The sequence below is a fragment of the Coregonus lavaretus genome, assembly GCF_964263955.1.
Source record: "Coregonus lavaretus genome assembly, chromosome: 10".
NCBI classification, from domain to species: domain Eukaryota; kingdom Metazoa; phylum Chordata; class Actinopteri; order Salmoniformes; family Salmonidae; genus Coregonus; species Coregonus lavaretus.
The window spans coordinates 61,626,924-61,649,004 of NC_139997.1; the positions used below are offsets into that span (position 1 = coordinate 61,626,924).

Genomic DNA, 22,081 nt, shown 5'->3' on the forward strand with positions numbered 1-22,081 from the left:
CTTTTCTGGTTACTAGATGATTCCATATGTTTTATTTCATAGTTTTGATGTCTTCACTATTATTCTACAATGTAGAAAATAGTACAAATAAAGAAAAACCCTGGAATGAGTAGGTGTGTCCAAACTTTTGACTGGTACTGTATATCAATATAGCAAACCAGGCAACTAAAAGCAACTTTATAAACAATGTTTTGGTTCGTTTCTAGCTTGTTAGCTGGCTAGCTAATGCTAAGTTAGTTGGCTAGCCAGTTAAAATAGCAACCATATCATATAGCTTACAACATCTTAACTTTAGCTAAGTTGTATTCATTATTACAGGAAAACAAACTCACAACAAGATAATTATTTGCAAGTTAATAGCGAGCTAATTACAAAAAATATCTTACGGTTGTGAGTGTGACTAAATGAAAGCAGGCCATTCTACCGGAGAATTTTAGAACTTGGACACAGTCTCGTTGGCCTAACGTTATATCCTAATTTGACTTTGGTGCAGATCATGTTATTCTTCACATTACTGTCTCTGCTAAACACACACTATATCAAAGTTTATTTGTTACATGCACAGGATACAGAAGGTATAAACGGTACAGTGAAATGGTTACTTGCATAATGGAGTCTTGTTTAGACATGTAGCTAGCTACCATAATCCCAACTCATAACGTTACTACTCTGCATGAATCTGCAGGTAGCTAACGCTAACCAGCTAGGTTCAATGTAAGCTAGCAAAAATTAGGCTATAACTAGCAATGCATATGGCTCTGAGATACGAATAATATTACTACACAGATCATACACAAAAATTTAGCTAGCCAGCCAGCCAGCTAGCTAACATTGAACCTAGTTGAACTAGCTAACAGTATGCTTTACTTGTAATGAGAACAACTTTGACAAAATTTGAAACATATAATATCTGAAAATGTAGCTAGACTCCCTTACCCGTATACATGTCACGGATGCCATGGTTGCCCTTAGTTTGAAGATGTAATACGGAGACAGGTGTTTTATACAACAGCCATCTGTGTGTTCTCTTTTCCACTCCCTCCGCATATTTGCAATAAAAAGCCTGATTTTTCTCCATCTCCTTAGCTATCATACTCTGCTTCCACTGATTTCAAAACTTGTTCCTCCAGAAAGTGGAGAGCATTAGCAACACTTTTGCAGTTCTTCGTGATATCTTTCAAAAAATACACGTTAGAAAGGATTACCTACACATACTGTACTGAGCAGCTCATGTTATAGACAGAAGTGTGCTACATGGCAGACCAATCCGAACTCATCTCTCGGCATGTCCAGCCAATCATGGCTAGCGGGAAGGTTCCTGTCTTTTTCTATGGCTAAACAACTAGGCTCATATTTTATTCATATTTACAGATGGCATACAAGTTTGTTATTAAGGCACATGAAAGTTCACATGTTCCTGAACGCATTTCTGCAAAAAAAAGCATTTTGATCAAAAATTAAAAAGTTTACTTTCAAATGCCTCCTGTGAAGCAGTGACGCGCGACATACGCCTAATTTCCTCAAACGGATCACATTTAGGCAAGTTAGCTGGATAATTCATTGATCCTGCATCATAATATAGGCTACCCCTATCGAGTCCCTTCAGCTTAGCTGAAAATAGTTTATAATGCAAAACATAGCAACTGTCTGGGTCTCCACCAATGTCGGATCAGAGGTTGGAAAACTCCTCTTCAGTTCAACAATATCAACTCCACATCTTCTGAAATTTGTTCTGTGATGAGTGGGCCCTGCACGGAGGGCAGATAAGGCCAGTCCTGCTGGTTGAATCTCAATATTTAGGAGCCACTGTTCATTTCTCTCCATACTCTGTGAATCCTTGAAGCCTCCCTCCTCCTCACACTCAGCATACTGCCAGACAGGTGTGCCCGGTGACAGGTGCAGCTCTCCCGTCTCAACATTCCTTAAGTCCTGGTGCCTCTCTGTGCTGTGTCACTGCCCAGATGCGAGAGCCATGAGAGGAGCAGTATGTGTGAGGGGTTTAAGTGGTTATACCACCTGCATGCCCAGCTGCTGAGCAGTGTCCTGTAGCTGCAGCATCACAGTGTCCTCCCCTGCCTGAGACGGGTCACCACCAGTCAGAACAAAGAACACCCCCTCCCCCTGATCCACCGCCCCACCCTCCTCCAACAGCACCCCTCTCAGCTCCGACTGTACGTCCGTGGAGTGTGCTAACGCCCCGGCCTCCTCCTCGTCCTCCCCAGGCCCCAGGCTGTCTGTCTGGGCAGCGTCCTCTCCCTCCTCCCCCTCTCCCTCCTGGCCCTCCGGTCTCTCTCTCATCAGTTGCTCAGTCAGCTCCACGCTCTCATAGCGGATCAGCTGTAGACGCATAAAGCCGTCATCGTGTTCCTTATACCTGGGAGAGAGAGAGGGGGAAAAAAAGAAAGAATAGTTAGCCACAAGTCAAAATGATTATCCAAATAGGCTCAGACTTTCTCATTCACCTACTAATGATTCTGGAGTCAAACTACTTACATTGAATGAGGTCTTACCGATGCTGTTAGATACAATCTCAACCACATGCACTTTAGAATTGGTTGTCCTAGTATGCTGGCTATAAATGTTCTGTTTGCCATGTTGAAAGGCTCAGTAGTTGGTACCTGAAACGAGGGTGTCCGGAGGGCCATTTGAACTGGTGCTTCTTGCGGAGGTGGGCAGTGAGGTTGTTTCCCCTAGTGAAGCACTGCTCACAGACATGACACTTGTAGCGAGCCACAAAATCTCCCTGAGTTGTCAACACAAAAGGTAAACATCTTCAAATATAGTTTAGGCATTGAGCACATACATTAGAGTTGTCTTTACATGGCTGACTTGCACAACAGGGCTTCAAATTGTTATTTTCAGCACGGTTCCAGCAACTATGGTGGATGCATAACTAGGCCTGCCCAGTACAGATAAGCTTGGCTCAGCAGAGTGAAAAGTGTAAAAATGTATACATCTCCCTCTCTCACCTCATGTACTTTCTTGTAGTGGTTCTTGATGGAGTGCAGTGAGCGTGTGGTGTAGTCACAGTTGGTGAAGTCACAGCGGTAGGCCGGCTCAGTGCTGTGGGTGTCCAGGTGTTTACGAAGGTCGATAAGGTTCTTACAGCTGATACACACACACGAAAGATGGGTAAGGATGGGTTCTCCCTTTACAAATTAACTAACATTCAGGCAATTGTTAACATTTACATTTTACATTTTAGTCATTTAGCAGACGCTCTTTTCCAGAGCGACTTACAGTTAGCACATACATTATTTTATCAAACCCATAACCCTGGCGTTGCAAACGCCATGCTCTACCAACTGAGCTACATCCCCTGCCGGCCATTCCCTCCCCTACCCTGGACGACACTGGGCCAATTGTGCGCCGCCCCATGGGTCTCCCGTACACTTGCACACACTAACTATATTTACTTCTTAAATATAATTAATTTCCTTTCATAATAAAGTATGGACGTCATCTCTGTCAAAGACGGATGGTGTTGGCTTATACTATAGACCGGAGTCCCAGGTATTACTTTAGTATCTACCTAATCTATGAACCTACCTGTACTCGCAGTATTCACAGCTGTAAGGCTTCTCGTTGCTATGGCGGAACTTGATGTGGTTCCGCAGCGATGAGGGGGACGGGCAGGTCATGTCACACAATGGACACTTGTAGTGGTTCACTAACAGCAGATGGGGAGAGAGAAGAAGAGAAAGGAACAGATCAGAACACCGTACTACTCGGCAGCAAACGATAGTAGAGATTGATCATCGTGTGATATAAATACAAAGAAGGGAGTTCAAGGGACTGACCATGATTCCTCATGTGGTCCCTCAGTAGTCTCTCCGTTGCAAAGCGTTTGGAGCAGTGGGAGCACTGGAACCTCTGACCTAGGACAGACAAGGGAACACAGACACACAGTCATGAGTCAGTCATTAAGTAAATGTGTTATTGGGTTATACTCCACAATGTTAACAAAGCCCTAAATCCAATCCACCCCTGAACATCCCATCTCACCCTCGATGGTGGTCTGCCGTCTAATGTGGTCAAAGAACTTGGTGTTGTTCGCAAACATCCCTCCACAGATTGGGCAGGCCACTACCTTCTCCCCAGTGTGGCTCCGCAGGTGCTCCCGCAACTTAAAACGCCCTTTAAACTTGGCCTCACAGTCTGGAGAAAAGTCAGGGGAAAATAAGTACAGTTGATATTCTCAGTTGTGGTATTCACTCTGGTTCCAGGTCACATTACAACCGGTAATAGGCCAACCCTGCTCTTACCTATTTTATCCACTGCCACTTCCGAGACAAAAACCTACACACCTTCCAACTGAAACATTCAGTCACCTCTTGGTTTCTCCTGAATAGTTGTAAGCTTCCACCTTCTATACTACCATCTTTACAGGGGTCAGTGGACTCACCCTTCCAGCCACAACACACCAATGTCTCCTTATCAGCAGAGGGTAGGTCCATACACATGCTGTGCATCTCCACATGGCGGTAGAACCACTCTGAGTTGGCCAGAGAGGGTTGCTGCAAACACAAATACACACACACACACAAATAGACGTGTTACTCAAGTAGTAACGGTCTTCGACAATAATACCAACACTACCAGTCAAACGTTTGGACACACCTACTCATTCAAGGGTTTTTCTTTATTTTTACTATTTTCTACATTGTAGAATAATAGTGAAGACATCAAAACTATGGAATAACACATATGGAATCATGTAGTAACCAAAAAAGTGTTAAACAAATCGATATATATTTTATATTTGAGATTCTTCAAATAGCCACCCTTTGCCTTGATGACAGCTTTGCACACTCTTGGCATTCTCTCAACCAGCTTCACCTGGAATGCTTTTCCAACAGTCTTGAAGGAGTTCCCATATAAGCTGAGCACTTGTTGGCTGCTTTTCCTTCACACTGCAGCCCGACTCATCCCAAACCATCTCAATTGGGTTGAGGTCGGGGGAATGTGGAGGCCAGGTCATCTGATACGGCACTCCATCACTCTCCTTCTTGGTCAAATAGCCCTTACACACCCCGGAGGTGTGTTGGGTCAGTCACCTGTAGCTCAGTTGGTAGAGCATGGCGCTTGCAACGCCAGGGCTGTGGGTTCGTTTCCCACAGGGGGCCAGTATGAAAATGTATGCACTCACTAACTTTAAGTCGCTCTGGATAAAAGCGTCTGCTAAATGACTAAAAAATGTGTTTAAACAAAAAAAAGTACAAAAACAAGAAAATTGTCCTGTTGAAAAACAATTGATAGTCCCACTAAGCCCAAGCCAGATGGGATGGCGTATCGCTGCAGAATGCTGTGGTAGCCATGCTGGTTAAGTGTGCCTTGAACACAGACTGTGTCATCCCGAGTGGCGCAGTGGTCTAAGGCACTGCATCGCAGTGCTAGCTGTGCCACTAGAGATCCTGGTTCGAATCCAGGCTCTGTCATAGCTGCCCGTGACAAGGGAGACCCATGAGGTGGCGCACAATTGGCCCAGCGTCGTCCATGGTAGGGGAGGGAATGGCCGGCAGGGATGGAAATAAACAGTTGGTAGAGCATGGCGTTTGCAACGGGGGGCCAGTATGAAAAATAAAATAAATAATGTATGCACTCACTAACTGTAAGTCGCTCTGGATAAGAGCGTCTGCTAAATGACTAAAATGTAAAATGTCACCAGCAAAGCCCCCGCACACCATAACACCTCCTCCTCCATGCTTTACGGTGGGAACTACACATGCAGAGATCATCCGTTCACCGACACCACGTCTCACAAAGACACAGCAGTTTGAACCAAACATTTCCAATTTGGACTCCAGACCAAAGGACTGTCATTTCTCTATTCTTGAGCTGTTCTTGCCATAATACGGACTTGGTCTTTTACCAAATAGGGCTATCTTCTGTATACCCCCCCGTGTGTGTCCCGTGACGGACTGTGCACGTCCCTGGTCTATGCCTGGCTTAATGCTATGTCTGTCTGTCCACAAGCTTCACATCTAAGCTAGATATGACCCACACTAACAGTGTCTCACCTCACATTGCTCCCACTGGCAGATGAAGTTTTCTGTTATGTCAGGCACGATGTTGCGGTTGTGGAGGCCAATGGTGCAGGTGCCGAGGCTGGGCTGGGCCTTGAGTACCCCCTGGCCCCACTGCTTCAGCTTGGTGTGGTAACAGTGGAAATACACGTGGCGCTTCAACTCAGCACTCTCCACAGAGCAGAACCCACAGTCTTTCCATATACAACTCTGCTCATCTAGTGACAGAAAACAAACGAGAGACATGTACAGTGCAGTCGGAAAGTATTCAGACCCTTTCCCCATTTTGTTACGTTACAGCCTTACTCTAAAATTGGTTCAATTGTTTTTCCCCCTCATCAATCTACACACAATACTCCCAAAACAGGTTTTTGGAAATGTTTGCAAATGTAGATATATAAAAAATTAAAATTAAAACGGAAATATAACATTTACATAAGTGTTCAGACACTTTACTCAGTACTTTGTTGAAGCACCTTTGGCAGCGAATACAGCCTCAAGTCTTCTCGGGTATAACGCTACAAGTTTTGCTCACCTGTATTTGGGGAATTTCTCCCATTCTTCTCTGCAGATCCTCTCAAGCTCTGTCAGGTTGGTTGGAGAGCGTTGCTGCACAGCTATTTTCATATCTCTCCAGAGATGTTCGATTGGGTTCAAGTCTGAGCTCTGGCTGGGCCACTCAAAGACATTCAGAGACTTGTCCCGAAGCCACTCCTGCGTTGTCTTGGCTGTATACTTAGGGTCGTTGTCCTGTTGGAAGGTGAACCTTCACCCCAGTCTGAGGTCCTGAGCGCTCTGGAGCAGGTTTTCATCAAGGATCTCTCTGTACTTTGCACCGTTCATCTTTCCCTCGATCCTGACTAGTCTCCCAGTCCCTGCCGCTGAAAAATCTCCCCACAGCATGATGCTGCCACCACCATGCTTTACCGTAGGGATGGTGCCAGGTTTCCTCCAGACGTGACACTTGGCATTCAGGCCAAAGTGTTCAATCTTGTTTCTCATGGTCTGAGAGTCTTTAGGTGCATTTTAACAAACTCCAAGTGGGCTGTCATGTGCCTTTTACTGAGGAGTGGCCTCCGTCTGCCCACTCTACCATAAAGGCCTGATTGGTGGAGTGCTGCAGAGATGGGAGAAACTTCCAGAAGGACAACCATCTTCACAGAGGAACTCTGGAGCTCTGTCAATGATCATCGGGTTCTTGGTCACCTCCCCGAACAAGGTCCTTCTACCCCGATTGCTCAGTTTGGCCGGGCGGCCAGTTCTAGGAAGAGTCTTGGTGGTTCCAAGCTTCTTCCACTTAAGAATGATGGAGGCCACTGTGTTCTTGGGGACCTTCAATGCTGCAGACATTTTTTGGTACCCTTCCCCAGATCTTTGCCTCGACACGATCCTGTCTCGGAGCTCTACAGACAATTCCTTCAACCTCATGGCTTGGTTTTTGCTCTGAATGCACCCTCAACTGTGGGACCTTATAGACAGGTGTGTGCCTTTCCAAATCATGTCCAATCAATTGAATTTACCACAGGTGGACTCCAATCAAGTTGTAGAAACATCTCAAGGATTATCAATGGAAACAGGATGCACCAGAGCTCAATTTTGAGTCTCATAGCAAAGGGTCTCAATACTTACACTACCGTTCAAAGGCTTGGGGTCACTTGGCCAATAAATTAAAAAAAAGATTAAGATGGGCAGTCTGACATATGGCTTTTTCTTTGTAACTCTGCCTAGAAGGTCAGCATCCCCGAGTCACCTCTTCACTGTTGAGACTGGTGTTTTGCGGGTACTATTTAATGAAGCTGCCAGTTGAGGACCTGTGAGGCGCCTGTTTCTCAAACTAGACACTAATGTATTTGTCCTCTTGCTCAGTTGTGCACCGGGGCCTCCCACTCCTCTTTCTATTCTGGTTAGAGACAGTTTTAGCTGTTCTGTGAAGGGAGTAGTCCACAGTGTTGTACGAGATCTTCAGTTTCTTGGCAATTTCTCGCATGGAATAGCCTTCATTTCTCAGAACAAGAATAGACTGACGAGTTTCAGAAGAAAGTTCTTTTTTTTCTGGCCATTGTGAGCCTGTAATCGAACCCACAATTGCTGATGCTCCAGATACTCAACTAGTCTCAAGAAGACCAGTTGTATTGCTTCTTTAAAATCATCACAACTGTTTTCAGCTGTGCTAACATAATTGCAAAAGGGTTTTCTAATGATCAATTAGCCTTTTAAAATGATAAACTTGGATTAGCAAACAACGTGCCATTGGAACACAGGACTGATGGTTGCTGATAATGGGCCTCTGTACACCTATGTAGATATTCCATTAAAAATCAGCCATTTCCAGCTACAATAGCCATTTACAACATTAACAATGTCTACACTGTATTTCTGATCAATTTGATGTTATTTTAAAATGGACAAAAAAATTGCTTTTCTTTAGAAAACAAGGACATTTCTAAGTGACCCCAAATTATTGAACGATAATGTATGTACAAAAATTTGCTAAAATGTGTAAAAACCTGTTTTTGCTTCATCATTATGAGGTATTGTGTATAGATCAGTGGAGGCTCCTCAGAGGAGGAAAGGGTGGACCATCCTCCTCAGTGAATTTCATACAAATTAACATTTTAAAACATTAAAAAATAATCATTTTTAGATAAAACTACACTAAATATAATCACGTCAACAAATAATTTATTAAAACACTATTTTGCAAAGAAGGTCTACAATAGCCTCAAAGCACTCTGTAGGGTAGTACCATGGTGTAGCTGGAGGACAGCTAGCTTCCATCCTCCTCTGGGTACAATGACTTCAATACAAAACCTTGGAGGCTCATGGTTCTCACCCCCTTCCATAGACTTACACAGTAATTATGACAACTTCCGGAGGACGTCCTCCAGCCTATCAGAGCTCTTGCAGCATGAACTGACATGTTGTCCACCCAATCAAAGGATCAGATAATGAATTTAGTACTGAAAGCATAAGCTACAGCTAGCTACTACTGCAGTGTATAGAATGTGGTGAGTAGTTGACTCAAAGAGACCGAAAGACAATAGTTGAACAGTTTTGAACAAATTCATTTCTTCAAAAATGAAGGAGAAGCAAGAGAGGACTCTCAGTTTCACTTACTTAGTTATTAAATGCAGCTAGCTAGTTTAGCCTACTGAAACACTCTGCTCAAACAGAGGGATGCTATGTTAGCTAGCTGGCTATGACTTTCCAACACAACATTGGATTTCTTCCAAGTCAAGGTAAGCTTTTGGTATTACTAATTTAATGCCACCGGGGCCCGCCGGTGTAACTGCTTACTGACTGTACAGTGTAATGTTACTGCATGATTTTAGCGGGTTTACTAACGTGTTAGTTATATTACCTATGCTGACTATGACGTTACTTTAGCTAATATGGTGACAACGATGTAGGCTGTGTGTAGCGGTTTGGCTTGGAAATGTTTTTCACCTGGTCACATACAGTGTTGTGCATTGAAGTCCACAAGCGAAGGGAAGAGGTGAGAGGAGGAGAGCGCATAGATATGAGAAGGAATACCATGTGGCTGCTATGAAAGTGAACTGTGTTTACGCGTGATCAGGGGTGTATTCATTCTGCCGATTATTTTGAAAAAAGTTTCTTAAAACGGAAGCAAACAGAACAATAAGGGGATAATGGGATCCTCTTCTTTTTAATAGAGGCCATGGCTCTGTTTTCTCACGCATAGCCTATACAAATGTTGTGCAACATGAGCTCATGGGCTCTCATGAAGTGTTTGATTAGATTTTCAATTACATTTCCATTGATGTCAGAGTGATTAGAGCGACAATCGAGTGCTGAGTACCAGGCAGTTAGCAAGTTTAGTAGGCTACTAATGACCAGCAGCAGCATCAGAGCATGGAGAAGCCTAATTATCGTGACTAAACGGTGACATGGAATTTGACCGCCGTCATGACTCGTGACCGCTGGTGTGGCAGTAATACGGTCACCGTAACAGCCCTAGTTCTGCAAAGCATTCAAAATGGAACAAGTACTTTTGGGTGTCAGGGAAAATGTATGGAATAAATTTACATTATTTTCTTTAGGAATGTAGTAACATAAAAGTAAACATTTTCAAAAATACAAATAGTATAGTACAGATCCCCCCCAAAAACGACTTAAGTAATACTTCAAAGTATTACTGAAGTACTTTACACCACTGAGCATATATCACTCGTTGGCCAATCCCTCTGTGCTGGCACAGATCCAATACTCACAGGGATCCTCACAGGATCCCTCACCCTTGACCCATCCTCCTCTACTTTCTTCACTACCTCAGCATACGACACCTTCTGCACTACTCTGACACTGGCCACCTCCACTTGCCTTTCTCGCACCGGACACTTCCGATCCCCAGCAACATGAGCACCCCTACAGTTGACACACACAACTTTATCTACCGAAAGTACACATTCCTCTGTCCCATGCCCTCCAGCACACTTCCCACATCTTGGAATCTCCCTCCTACACACTGCAGCTACATGACCATAAATGTTGTACCTGAAACAATGCAGTGGATTCTGCACAAAAGCTCTAACAGGATAACTGATATAAAGTGCATTCGTAAAGTATTCAGACCCCGTCCCTTTTCCACATTTTGTTACGTTACAAACTTATTCTAAAATGGATTAAATAAATGTTTTTTCTCATCAATTTACACACAATAGCCCAAAATGACAAAGTGAAAACAGGTTTTTAGAAATTTTTGCAAATGGAAGAAGTTTGGAACCACCAAGACTCTTCCTAGAAGTGGCCGCCCAGCAAAACTGAGCAAGCGGGGGAGAAGGGCCTTGTTCAGGGAGGTGACCAAGAACCCTGCAGGTCACTGACAGAGCTCTAGAGTTCCTCTGTGGAGATGGCAGAACCTTCCAGAAGGACATCCATCTCTGCAGCACTCCACCAATCAGGCCTTTATGGTAGTGTGGCCAGATGGAAACCCCTCCTCATTAAAAAAGCACGACAGCACGCTTGGAGTTTGCCAAAAGGCACCTAAAGTACTCTCAGACCATGAGCAACTAGATTCTCTGGTCTGATGAAACCAAGATTGAACACTTTGGCCTGAATGCCAAGCGTCACGTCTGGAGGAAACATGGCACCATCCCTACGGTGTAGCATGGTGGCAGCATCATGCTGTGGGGATGTTTTTTAGCGGCAGGGACTGGGAGACTTGTCAGGATCGAGGGAAAGATGAACAGAGCAAAGTACAGAGAGATACTTGATGAAAACCTGCTCCAGAGCGCTCAGGACCTCAGACTGGGGAGAAAGGTTCACCTTCCAACAACACAACGACCCTAAGCACACAGCCAAGACAACACAGGAGTGGCTTCGGGGAAGAGTCTCTGAATGTCCTTGAGTGGCCCAGCCAGAGCCCGTTCTTGAACCTGATCGAACATCTCTGGAGAGACCTGAAAATAGCTGTGCAGCGACGCTTCCCTTCCAACCTGACAGAGCTTGAGAGGATCTGCAGAGAAGAATGGGAGAAACTCCCAAAATACAGGTGTGCCAAGTTTGTACATTTGCAAAAATGTCAAAAAACCTGGTTTTTGTGGGGTATTGTGTGTAGATTGATGAGGGGAAAAAACTATTCAATCAATTTTAGAATAAGGCTGTAACATAACAAAATGTGGAAAAAGGCAAGGGGTCGGAATACTTTCCGAATGCACTGTTTGCTAACATCACCTTTTCCGGTAAAAACTCAGACTCAAAACTCAAAAAGGACTGACAGTGACTCCTCTGTTTCACCACTCACCATTGGGTCTGTGTCACACCAAACAGCAGGAGCCACAAACACCAGGAATCCTCAACCTGTACACACACCTGCACACTTAACGCTACTCCAGAAATCACTCCTTTCAATGGTGCCCTATTCCTAATCACAAAGCAAGAAACAGATCTTGACCCATGTTGCGTGACACGGAGCACTCACTCCCTCTGGTCCAAAGAAACACAAACAAATATCACAAGTCCACTACAGGTTATTTTCACTGATTCAACTGCACCCAACTCCTTTCCCAACCACCCTGACCCACAAATGGATCCGCCAAAAGGCAAGAATCCACTTTCTCCAAAAATGTCTCTCCTCCTGGACCATATTCTTCTTCATCATGTCCATCAATGCCAGGCTCAGGCTCCCAAGCTCTTTACCACACCTTCCACCTAACTTAACTCGCCCTCATTCACTTCCATTTCACCTCCAGAACTAGGTCTGGCACTCTGTTTGCACTTGACACCAATCTTCTTCGACGCCCCATTTCTATTTTACTACTTTCTGAGATTTGATTGATGGTTGCGCAATAGGCAGCGGATTGGTCAGAAGTAAAAGGTACTGGCCCCACAGCCGCTCAAATTAAACATTTTACTTCTGAATCTCTTTCTACAAACGTTCAAAAAGAGCACGCAGATTAAAATTTACAAGTGTATTTTTGATTCACAGCAGAATATTCATACTCGCAAATGGACTTGTAATAATTCTGAAAAGAAATTATGCTTGCAAATCTTATTCAATGTATTCAAATGTCAAGTTACACATTATACAAGCTTGCTAAATATAATTACACATTTGCAAATCGTACTTGCAGCCACAAATATCAACGTGCGACAACGAAATTCAAAATACAAACTCACAGGGTTCATTATTATCCCATAGACAATAGGCTTAGGTACTTTATCTCAAATCAAATTAAATGTTTCTTTGTCCTGTGTTTTGATGAAAAGTTAAAGTTGAGCATTCACTGGCTTTTCCTCTCTCATGTAATGTCTCTCACACAGAGGGCCACTCCACGTCGGAGGCACAAGCTGTGAAAAGAGACGACTACATTCTTCCCTACCCGCTCACCAAATGAGTAATTGTCCCCTTCCTCTATGTCCAGCGCCTTGAGGTGACCCTCCACATGCTCGCAGAACTCCTGCATCTGATCGAATGACTCTTGGCAGGACCCCCACTCACACGCCAACTCCAGCGGTGTGTCCTCTTTTCTTGCCCGTTTGTTTCCAGGAGGCATCTCTCACTATGCGTTCACATGCATGGTCGTGTGTAATGGGGAAAAGCTAACGTCGTTATATGTAAACGAAAATTGTCTTGCTAACTAGCTAAACTGGACAGCTGCCATTAGCTAACGGCAGTAACGTTAATATCCACGTCTGACAACAACGTTCTGATATCGTTACAACGAATGTGATCATGTTGAAAAGTCCAAAACACAATTGCTCAGTTATTTAGAGTAAGAATAAACAAATACACAAGTTCGCTACCTTAATGTTGTTAGCCAAACGTTTCCTGATGACTTTATGAGCTCCAATCAGAAATCACTTCATAGTCAATGTCCAATGGGCTTTCACTTAAAGTCCGTCTTGGCCAATCACGTAAGGCGGTTCCATGGGCGAGATGGGTACGACTGGAATATTGTCCTCAGAAAACAGGAACGATTAGAAACCGTTCCATTTAGAAATATTAGTAGTGCCTGTATTCGGCATTAGACTCAAAATAATGAAATAACAATTTCCTAAAGGAAATTATTTGTTCTGAGCACTTATTTATTTCCTGGTTTGAGCATTCCATTACGAGTGTAAAACACATCATAAATGATTGTACACTTGTATTTACATTCGTACAACCAGCAGAATTGCCCAGTGTCAAATGAGCCTAACATTAGGAAGGCAAAACATACAAATACATTATGGATTGAGAAAAAACAGTTCACACATTCCATGTCCTTCTATAGTAAGTTCATAAAAATACACCTCCTAACCGATAATAAGAAAAGTCTTGGTATCTTCATCTAGCTCTTGCAGTGGTGTAAAGTACTTAAATAAATATACTTTAAAGTACTACTTAAGTCGTTTTTTGGGGTATCTGTACTTTTACTTTACTATTAATATTTGTGACTACTTTTACTTTCACTTCACTACATTCCTAAAGAAAATATTGTACTTTTTACTCCATACATTTTCCCTGACAACCCAAAGTACTTGTTACATTTTGAATGCTTAGCAGGACAGGAAAATTCTGAAATTCACACACTTATCAAATCAAATTTTATTTGCCACATACGCCAAATACAACAGCTGTAGACATTACAGTGAAATGCTTACTTACAAGCCCATAACCAACAATGCAGTTTAATAAAAAAGAAAAGCAAATAATTAAAGAGCAGCAGTAAAATAAAATAACAGTAGGGAGAACACGAGGTCATCCCTACTGCCTACGGTCTGGCAGACTCACTAAACACAAATGCATCTGCTGGAGTGTGCCCCTGGCTTTCCTTAATATAAGAAATTTGAAATGATTTATACTTTTACTTTTGATACTAAAGTATATTTTAGCAATTACATTTACTTTTGATACTTAAGTATATTTAAAACCAAATACTTGTAGACTTTTACTCATGTAGTATTTTACTGGGTGACTTTCTTTTTACTTGAGTAACTGTCTATTAAGGTAGTATGACAATTGGGTACTTTTTCCACCACTGAGCTCTTGTAATCACACCGCTATTACTCTGAGTTCTCTCCACCCTCAACTGCTCTAGAATTGAAGTAAGGCTTTAAACCCCTCAGAGAATAACTTCAATGTGTTACGAATCTGCACAAGGTTAGGAGTTAGCAAAAAAAGGGTTAAGGTTGGGGTTAGGTGAAGCGTTAGATAAAAGGGTTAAGGTTAGGGGAAGGGTTAGCTAACATGCTAAGTAGGTGAAAAGTAGCTAAAAAGTAGTAAGCATTTGAAAAGTTGCTAATTAGCTAAAATGCTAAAGTTGTGTGTGATGAGATTTGTACACGCCCACCCATCCACCCCAACCAACCACCCTGCAGTAAGCATATATCGTATGTAACCATACCAAACGTAACATATCATACTAAATGGAGTGTCTCGGATTTACATACAGAATAATACAAAATGCTCTGAGACCAAGTTGAGAATCTGGATTCTATGAATTAATTGCGATGCTTTAAAGGGGCATGATTTCTCACCGTCCCTTTTTCTTTGAAGAACTGAAGTCATCCTCAGCTGTCAGACTTGTATACAGACCCATTTTAAAGCAAAAAGGGAGAGGTGAAGCAATAATCAAGGAATCTGATTGAGAGCGAGCCGGTTCTACATGTTTGCTGACCTGTGACCCACTGACACCTCGCCCAGTTAGAGAGGAGTAAGGGACATTTAATGGGGGGTAGGGGGGGTCCAAAATAGGGGAGGGTTGTGTAACTTTTTTTTTTGCTTTGGAGAGGGTTGTGTGGTTTTTTATTGGGCACAGGGGAGGGTAGTGCGTTTTTTCCCTTGTTTACATTTGCCCTTTTGCAGGTTTTACTATTAGGTGTTGGGCCATAGCAAGCTATCTGCTTTAGCTTTCGAGATTGATTTATCTCTGTCGAGGGAGGAGCTGGTTTTTACATATGGTGTATATTTATTTCTTCTGAACACATTTTAGTTTGTTGGAAATGTCAATTCATGATATTTTTTCCAAAATACTTACTTATGTTCACTAGTTTGACAGGCAAACTCCGCCAAGTACTAAACTGTAAACCAATCAAAATGTGTACACTATCCATGGTACTATCTCTGTTGATCACATCTGCCAATCACATTATCCGTATCTAAGGTAGTAGACACAGCTGGTGACATCTCGAGAGAGATCTCCGTCCGACAAACCTGCTATCAGGTAAAGGCTTTTTAAATGTATTTGCAATCTAACTATTTAGGTATAGAAACGTGATACCATCAATGCAAACGGTAAAATTACTCCCTACTTAGAACACAGTAACCTTAGTAATGTAGCTAACTTACTAGTTACAACAAGTATATATGTTGTTAGTAGCTAGCAGGAGCAGATAGCTTTATCACTAGCTAGCATGTCATTCCAGGACAAGGAGTGTTTTAGCTTTCAGTTTGTTCCAAGTAATAATTTCAGACTAAAAAAATCTATAGGACAAGTAGTGTAAATCTAATACAGTCATCAAGGCAGAACCCACTAATTTCATTCATACTAACAAATAAGAAATGCCACATTATCCATGTCAATAGTTGGAGTAGGATGATTCCAGAGCACCCTGCTTCACACCGTCAGGATGTTCATTTGTGACTAGGCGTTTGTCGCACGTAGGGCTGTTGCAGTGACAGTATTACCGCCACAACGGTGGTCACGAGTCATGAAGGCAGTCAAATTCCATGTCACCGTTTAGTCACAGTAATTACAGTGCATTCGGAAAGTATTCAGACCCCTTTACTTTTTCCCCATTTTGTTACGTTACAGCCTTATTCTAAAATTGATTAAATAGTTTTTTTCCCCTCATCAATCTACACAAAAATCTCAATAATGACAAAGCAAAAACTGTTTTTATTAAAATGTTGCAAATGTATAAAAACATATTTAAAAAAAAAACACACATTTACATAAGTATTGAGACCCTTTACTCAGTACTTTGTTGAAGCACCTTTGGCAGCGATTACAGCCTTGAGTCTTCTTGGGTATTACGCTACAAGCTTGGCACACCTGTATTTGGGGAGTTTCTCTCATTCTTCTCTGCATATCCTCTAAAGCTTTGTCAGGTTGGATGGGGAGCGTCGCAGAACAGCTATTTTCAGGTCTCTCCAGAGATGTTCGACAGGGTTCAAGTCCGGGCTCTGGCTGGGCCACTTAAGGACATTCAGAGATTTGTCCCGAAGCCACTCCTGCGTTGTCTTAGCTGTGTGCTTAGGGTCATTGTCCTGTTGGAAGGTGAACCTTCGCCCCAGTCTTACGTCCTGAGTGCTCTGGAGCAGGTTTTCATCAAGGATCTCTGTAAAGTGTTCAGTCTTTGTTTCATCAGACCAGAGAATCTTATTTCTCATGGTCTGAGAGTCCTTTAGGTGTCTTTTGGCAAACTCCAAGCGGGCTGTCATGTGCCTGTTACTGAGGAGTGGCTTCTGTCTGGCCACTCTACCATAAAGGCTTGATTGGTGGAGTGCTGCAGAGATGGTTGTCCTTCTGGAAGATTCTCCCATCTCCACAGAGGAACTCTGGAGCTCAGGTTCTTGGTCACCTCCCTGACCAAGGCCCTTCTCCCCCGATTGCCGGGTTTGGCCGGTGGCCATCTCTAGGAAGAGTCTTGGTGGTTCCAAACTTCTTCCATTCTATGTTCTTGGGGACCTTCAATGCTGCAGACATTTTTTGGTACTGTCACGCCCTGACCTATAGAACTCTAGTTTGTTGAGTCAGGGTGTGGAAATCTATGCTAGAAATTCTATGTTTAGGTTCTAGTTTTCTGTTTCTATGTCTGGCCGGGTATGATTCCCAATCAGAGGCAGCTATCGCTCGTTGTCTCTGATTGGGGATCATACTTAGGTAGCCCATTGCCTACTGTGTATTGTGGGATCTTGTTCCTGTTAGGCTGGTATGTGTATAACCCTTTGGTTGTTTTCGTGTATGTTTATTTGAGTTAATAAACATGTATGCTTTTCACGCTGCACCTTGGTCCGACCCGTCTCTCAACGTTCGTGACAGGTACCCTTCCCCAGATCTGTACCTCAACACAATCCTGTCTCAGAGCTCTATGGACAATTCCTTTGACCTCAGGGCTCAGTTTCTGCTCTGACGTGCACTGTCAACTGTGGGAACTTATATAGACAGGTGTGTGCCTTTCCAAATCATGTCCAATCAATTGAATTTACCACAGGTGGACTCCAATCAAGTTGTAGAAACATATCAAGGATGATCAATGGAAACAGGATGCACCTGAGCTCAATTTCGAGTCTCATAGCAAAGGGTCTGAATACGTATGTAAATTAGGTATTTCTGTATTATATTTTCAATACATTTGCAAAGAAATCTAAAAACCTCTTCACTTTGTCATTATGGGGTATTGTGTGTAGATTGATGAGGACATTTTTTTATTTAATCAATTTTAGAATAAGCCTGTAACGTAACAAAATGTGGAAAAAGCCAAGGGGACTGAATACTTTCCGAATGCACTGTAGGCTTCTCCAAGCTCTGATGCTGCTGATGGTCATTGGTAGCCTACCAAACTTGCTAGCTGCCTGGTACTCAGCACTCTATTGTCCCTCTAATCACTCTGACATCAATGCAAATGTGATCGAAAATCTAATCAAGCACTTCATGAGAGCCCATGAGCTCATGTTGCGCAACATTTCTATAGGCTATGTAGTTGCGCAAGAAAGAGTGATGACCTCTATTAAAAAGAGGAGGATCACATCAGCTTTATATAGGCTAGGCCTACTATAGTTGTTTCTCAACTTTCCTAATATTAAACACATTGCTTCTCTTTACAACAGGAGTGTAGCCTACCTGGCTGGCATGAAAATGAAACACGGGAAAAGCATCCTCCGTTCACAATTTAAGTGCATAGATTACATGTATTTCTTCCCCCTGTTTCGAGACAGGTGCATGATAATAGTTAATTCTAAATCAAAACAAATTTCACACATATTATTTAGTATATGTAAATTCAAGATTAAATCAAGAATAGTCTGATGGGTGACAATATTAGCCTATCACTTGTGAATGATATATTATCACTTGTGAATGATGCCCAGCATAAGGCAAGAAACAATGCCTTTTCTTTGCGACTTTTTCTAATCATAGTCACACACCTCATGTAGCCTAGCCCATATGCCTATATGTTTTCATAAGGTTTGATCACAACTAAAGTGGCCAAATAACTTCTTAAAATTAAGCACATTCATCCGATTTACAAGGGGTGTAGAGCCTAACTGGTATACATAAGCAGCACGTGAGTTTCAAGTTTGGGGAAGATCATTTTCACCATAAAAATGCACCTCTTTAATAAAAGCATTACATGCATAGTAGCATTTGCGTCACTTTTGATAATGGAACATTCGCGCCTATAGCCTACTGCCTTATGCACATTGCTGCGCTTATAATGTGAAGAAATAGCCTAATAGCCTATCAACATTTCAAACTAAACATTGATTTTTTTTTATGCTAGTGGTTGTATTAATTTGGGATCTATCTCATCCAACAACTGTCCCAGACTATGTTTGGAATATTTATTTCTGGCACAGAATAAAATAAGTCAACTTTTGTACTATGGGGGATAATAGATTGACCTAGGCTAGTGCTTTTGCTGTTTGTTAGGCCTACTCCTCTTCTTGGCTGACGAAAGGTAAATGTGGACAGTTCTTCCAATATCTTCAACATGCACCTCGGAATTGGATAAGGATGCGGGCAGTTGCGTCCCCGATGTGTCTGTCTTCACGTGATGGAGAGCTATGTGAGTGAGAGGTGCTTCGGAGCACGGAGTACTCAGGGAGAAGGGCACAACGCAGCACTCCTGACCAAGGGCACAACGGCCACTGGCCGCAAAAGGCATGGATTTTATTTAGGGTGCATTACGGCCACACAAAGGGGATGCCGCCGGGAAATTCAAGGCATTATCAAGTGCTTGTCAAATTGTGAATGAGAGACTAATGAAGCGTGTACAGCCTGCACAAAAAACAAAGCAGAGCTCATGCCTTTCAAGCAACTTTTTTCAAATCATCAAGTAGAGTCGCATCATGCAGCCTTACAATGTATTAAAAATCAAAACATATAGCCCAACGTTTGTAGAACAACTAAAGTTACATTAATAACTCTACATTAAGCATATTAAATAGGAGTACCTATTTATTTGGTAACCGCTCAAAGAAAGTGCGCACTCCCTCAAATCATTGAGAACATATACTTTCTATTTTATTCAGCTTTGTTCAATTGTATTCTTTATACTATCAAATAATATAACATAATGCCATGGAATTCTAAGCAAATCTTGTCTGCTAAATGAACTAGTGTAGCCCACTGCCACTTGGCATGGCCAGATCAGGACCTAACATAAGGACAACTCAGAGCATGCTATTCTGTTCTTCTGAAATAGACTACATTTTCTTCATATCATGATTCTTTAGACCTGTCTAAAATAAATAATGGATTTATTGAGAAGGTGTAGGCTATATTACATAAATTTATTCAACTTTTTTAAATGTAGATGTTCCGAAGGTCTGCATCTGTGGCTTGTAGGTTATGTGTGGAAGCCAGGAGATGCTAAATGTGTTTATGTTAATTAACGGTCAATTACCATGAGACCGACAGTTATTTGCTGGACAATCACCGGCTGACGAAATTTCGTGACCGCCACAGCCCTAGTCGCACGTCACTACTTCACAGGAGAGGCATTTGAACATATTTTTTTTACTTTTTATCAAAATGCGTTTTTTGGCAGAAATGCTTTCTGGAATATGTGAACTTTCATGTGCCTTAATAACAAACGTGTATGCCATCTGTAAATACAAATACAATTGTTAAATTACGATTCTAGTTTAGCCACAGAAAAAGACAGGAACCTTCCCGCTAGCCATGATTGGCTGAGATAATGGATGGACTGGATGTCGAGAGACGAGTTCGGATTGGTCTGCCATGTAGCAAACTTCTGTCTATAACATGAGCTGATCAGTATGTGTAGGTAATCCTTTCTAACGCGTCTTTTTTGAAAGATATCATGAAGAACTGCAAAAGTGTTGCTAATGCTCTCCACTTTCTGAAGGACCGAGTTTTGAAATCAGTGGAATGTCCGGGGGAAGCAGAGTATGATAGCTAAGGAGATGGAGAAAATTCTGGCGTTTCATTGCAAATATGCGGAGGGAGTCGAAAAGAGAACACACAAATGGTTGTTGTGTAAAACACCTGTCTCTGGATTAGCTACATCTTCAAACTAAGGGCAACCATGGCATCTGTGACAAAGAGGAAGAAAGGTTCATCCATGTATACGGGTAAGACTCTAGCTAGCTACATTTTCAGATATTATACGTTTCTAATTTTGTCAGAAGGTCGTTTTCATTGCAAGTTAAAGCGTACTGCTAATGTTAGCTGGCTGGCTCGCTAGCTAACATTATGTGTATGATCTGTGTAGTAATATTATTTGTATCTCAGAGCCATCTGCATTGCTAGTCATAGCCTAATGTTAGCTAGTTTGCTAACATTGAACCTAGTTGTTTAGCTTTAGCTACCTTCGGATACATGCAGGGTAGTAACTTTAGGAGTTGGGATTATCGTTAATTTATTAGCTAGCTAGCTACATGTCTAAACAAAAGACACCACTATGCAGGTAACCATTTCACTGTACCGTTTACACCTTCTGTATCCTGTGCATGTGACACATTTTGATTTTATTTGATATAGTGTGTGTTTACCAGAGAAGGTAATGTGAAGAACAACATGACCTGCATCAATGTCAAATTAGGATATAACGTCAGGCCAACGAGACAGTGTCCAAGTTCAAAAATTATCCGGTAGAATGCCCTGCTTTTGTTTCATCTCACTCACAACCGTAAGCTATTTTCTGTAAGTAGCTCACCATTAACTAATAAATAATTATCTTGTTGTGAGTTTATTTTCCTGTAATAATTAATACAAATTAGCTAAAGATAACATCTTATCAGCTATGATATGGTCATTATTTGAACTGGCTAGCCAGCTAACTTAACGTTAGCTAGCTAGCTAACAAGCTAGAAATTAACCAAAACATTGTTTAGAAAGTTGCTTTTAGTTTTCTGGTTTGTTATATTGACATATACTATATTCACGTTTAAACGGATGGGTTTATTGGTGTTAAAATACACCAGTTATGCTATTTGGACCACCAGGCTGCTGATGTCATGCAGCCTGTCATTTTTGTGTTTATACTTTTCATAACGACAACGTCAAGTTTGATGTCGGACGACAGTAGAATGTTCATGATGTCACTGCGACAACTGTCTACAGACATAAAACCAGTGTTTAGTATAAACCAGCCTTTAGTCTTGAAATCTTTGGTTGTTTAGTTTACTACCGTACTCACTCTTTTTAGCACATGGCCTCACATGTGAATCCTTAAAGACATTGCTGGGGCTAAGACTTAAGAGGGTGTGAACTATGCTGAATAGGTGTAGACAAAGAAGTGCTCTCCAGTAGCTGTACCAAAACATTCAAGGGCCATTTCTCAAAAGGGGGGTTACAAGTTTATCAACTTTCAAAGCAGAATGACTTTCCCATTGTTCCTCAACTGTAGTGTATGATATA

At 42.1% G+C, this 22,081-nt stretch overlaps 1 protein-coding gene across 1 annotated transcript; it reads right to left on the minus strand.

Annotated features, from left to right (window-relative positions):
- Positions 1-524: 524 nt before the first annotated feature.
- Positions 525-13,328, minus strand: LOC311136196 (histone H4 transcription factor-like). The gene is made up of 9 exons (XM_084170295.1): positions 12,877-13,328; positions 6,021-6,244; positions 4,406-4,517; positions 4,006-4,158; positions 3,801-3,878; positions 3,550-3,670; positions 2,970-3,108; positions 2,619-2,743; positions 525-2,374 (listed from the first exon to the last, which is right to left on the minus strand). Exons 1-9 carry the CDS (start codon positions 13,040-13,042, stop codon positions 2,008-2,010), a joined length of 1,485 nt encoding a protein of 494 aa, XP_084026421.1. The 5' UTR covers positions 13,043-13,328; the 3' UTR covers positions 525-2,007.
- Between the last annotated feature and the right edge of the window lie 8,753 nt (positions 13,329-22,081).

What these genes read in the sequence shown, in the direction of transcription:
- LOC311136196 (XM_084170295.1), bottom strand. Translation starts at nt 13,042, where the DNA reads ATGCCTCCTGGAAACAAACGGGCAAGAAAAGAGGACACACCGCTGGAG. An exon ending in AGGGGACAATTACTCATTTG is followed by an intron (nt 6,245 to 12,876) that starts GTGAGCGGGTAG and finishes TTCTGTCACTAG; the next exon opens with ATGAGCAGAGTTGTATATGG. An exon ending in GGTGTGTTGTGGCTGGAAGG is followed by an intron (nt 4,159 to 4,405) that starts GTGAGTCCACTG and finishes ACTTTTCTCCAG; the next exon opens with ACTGTGAGGCCAAGTTTAAA.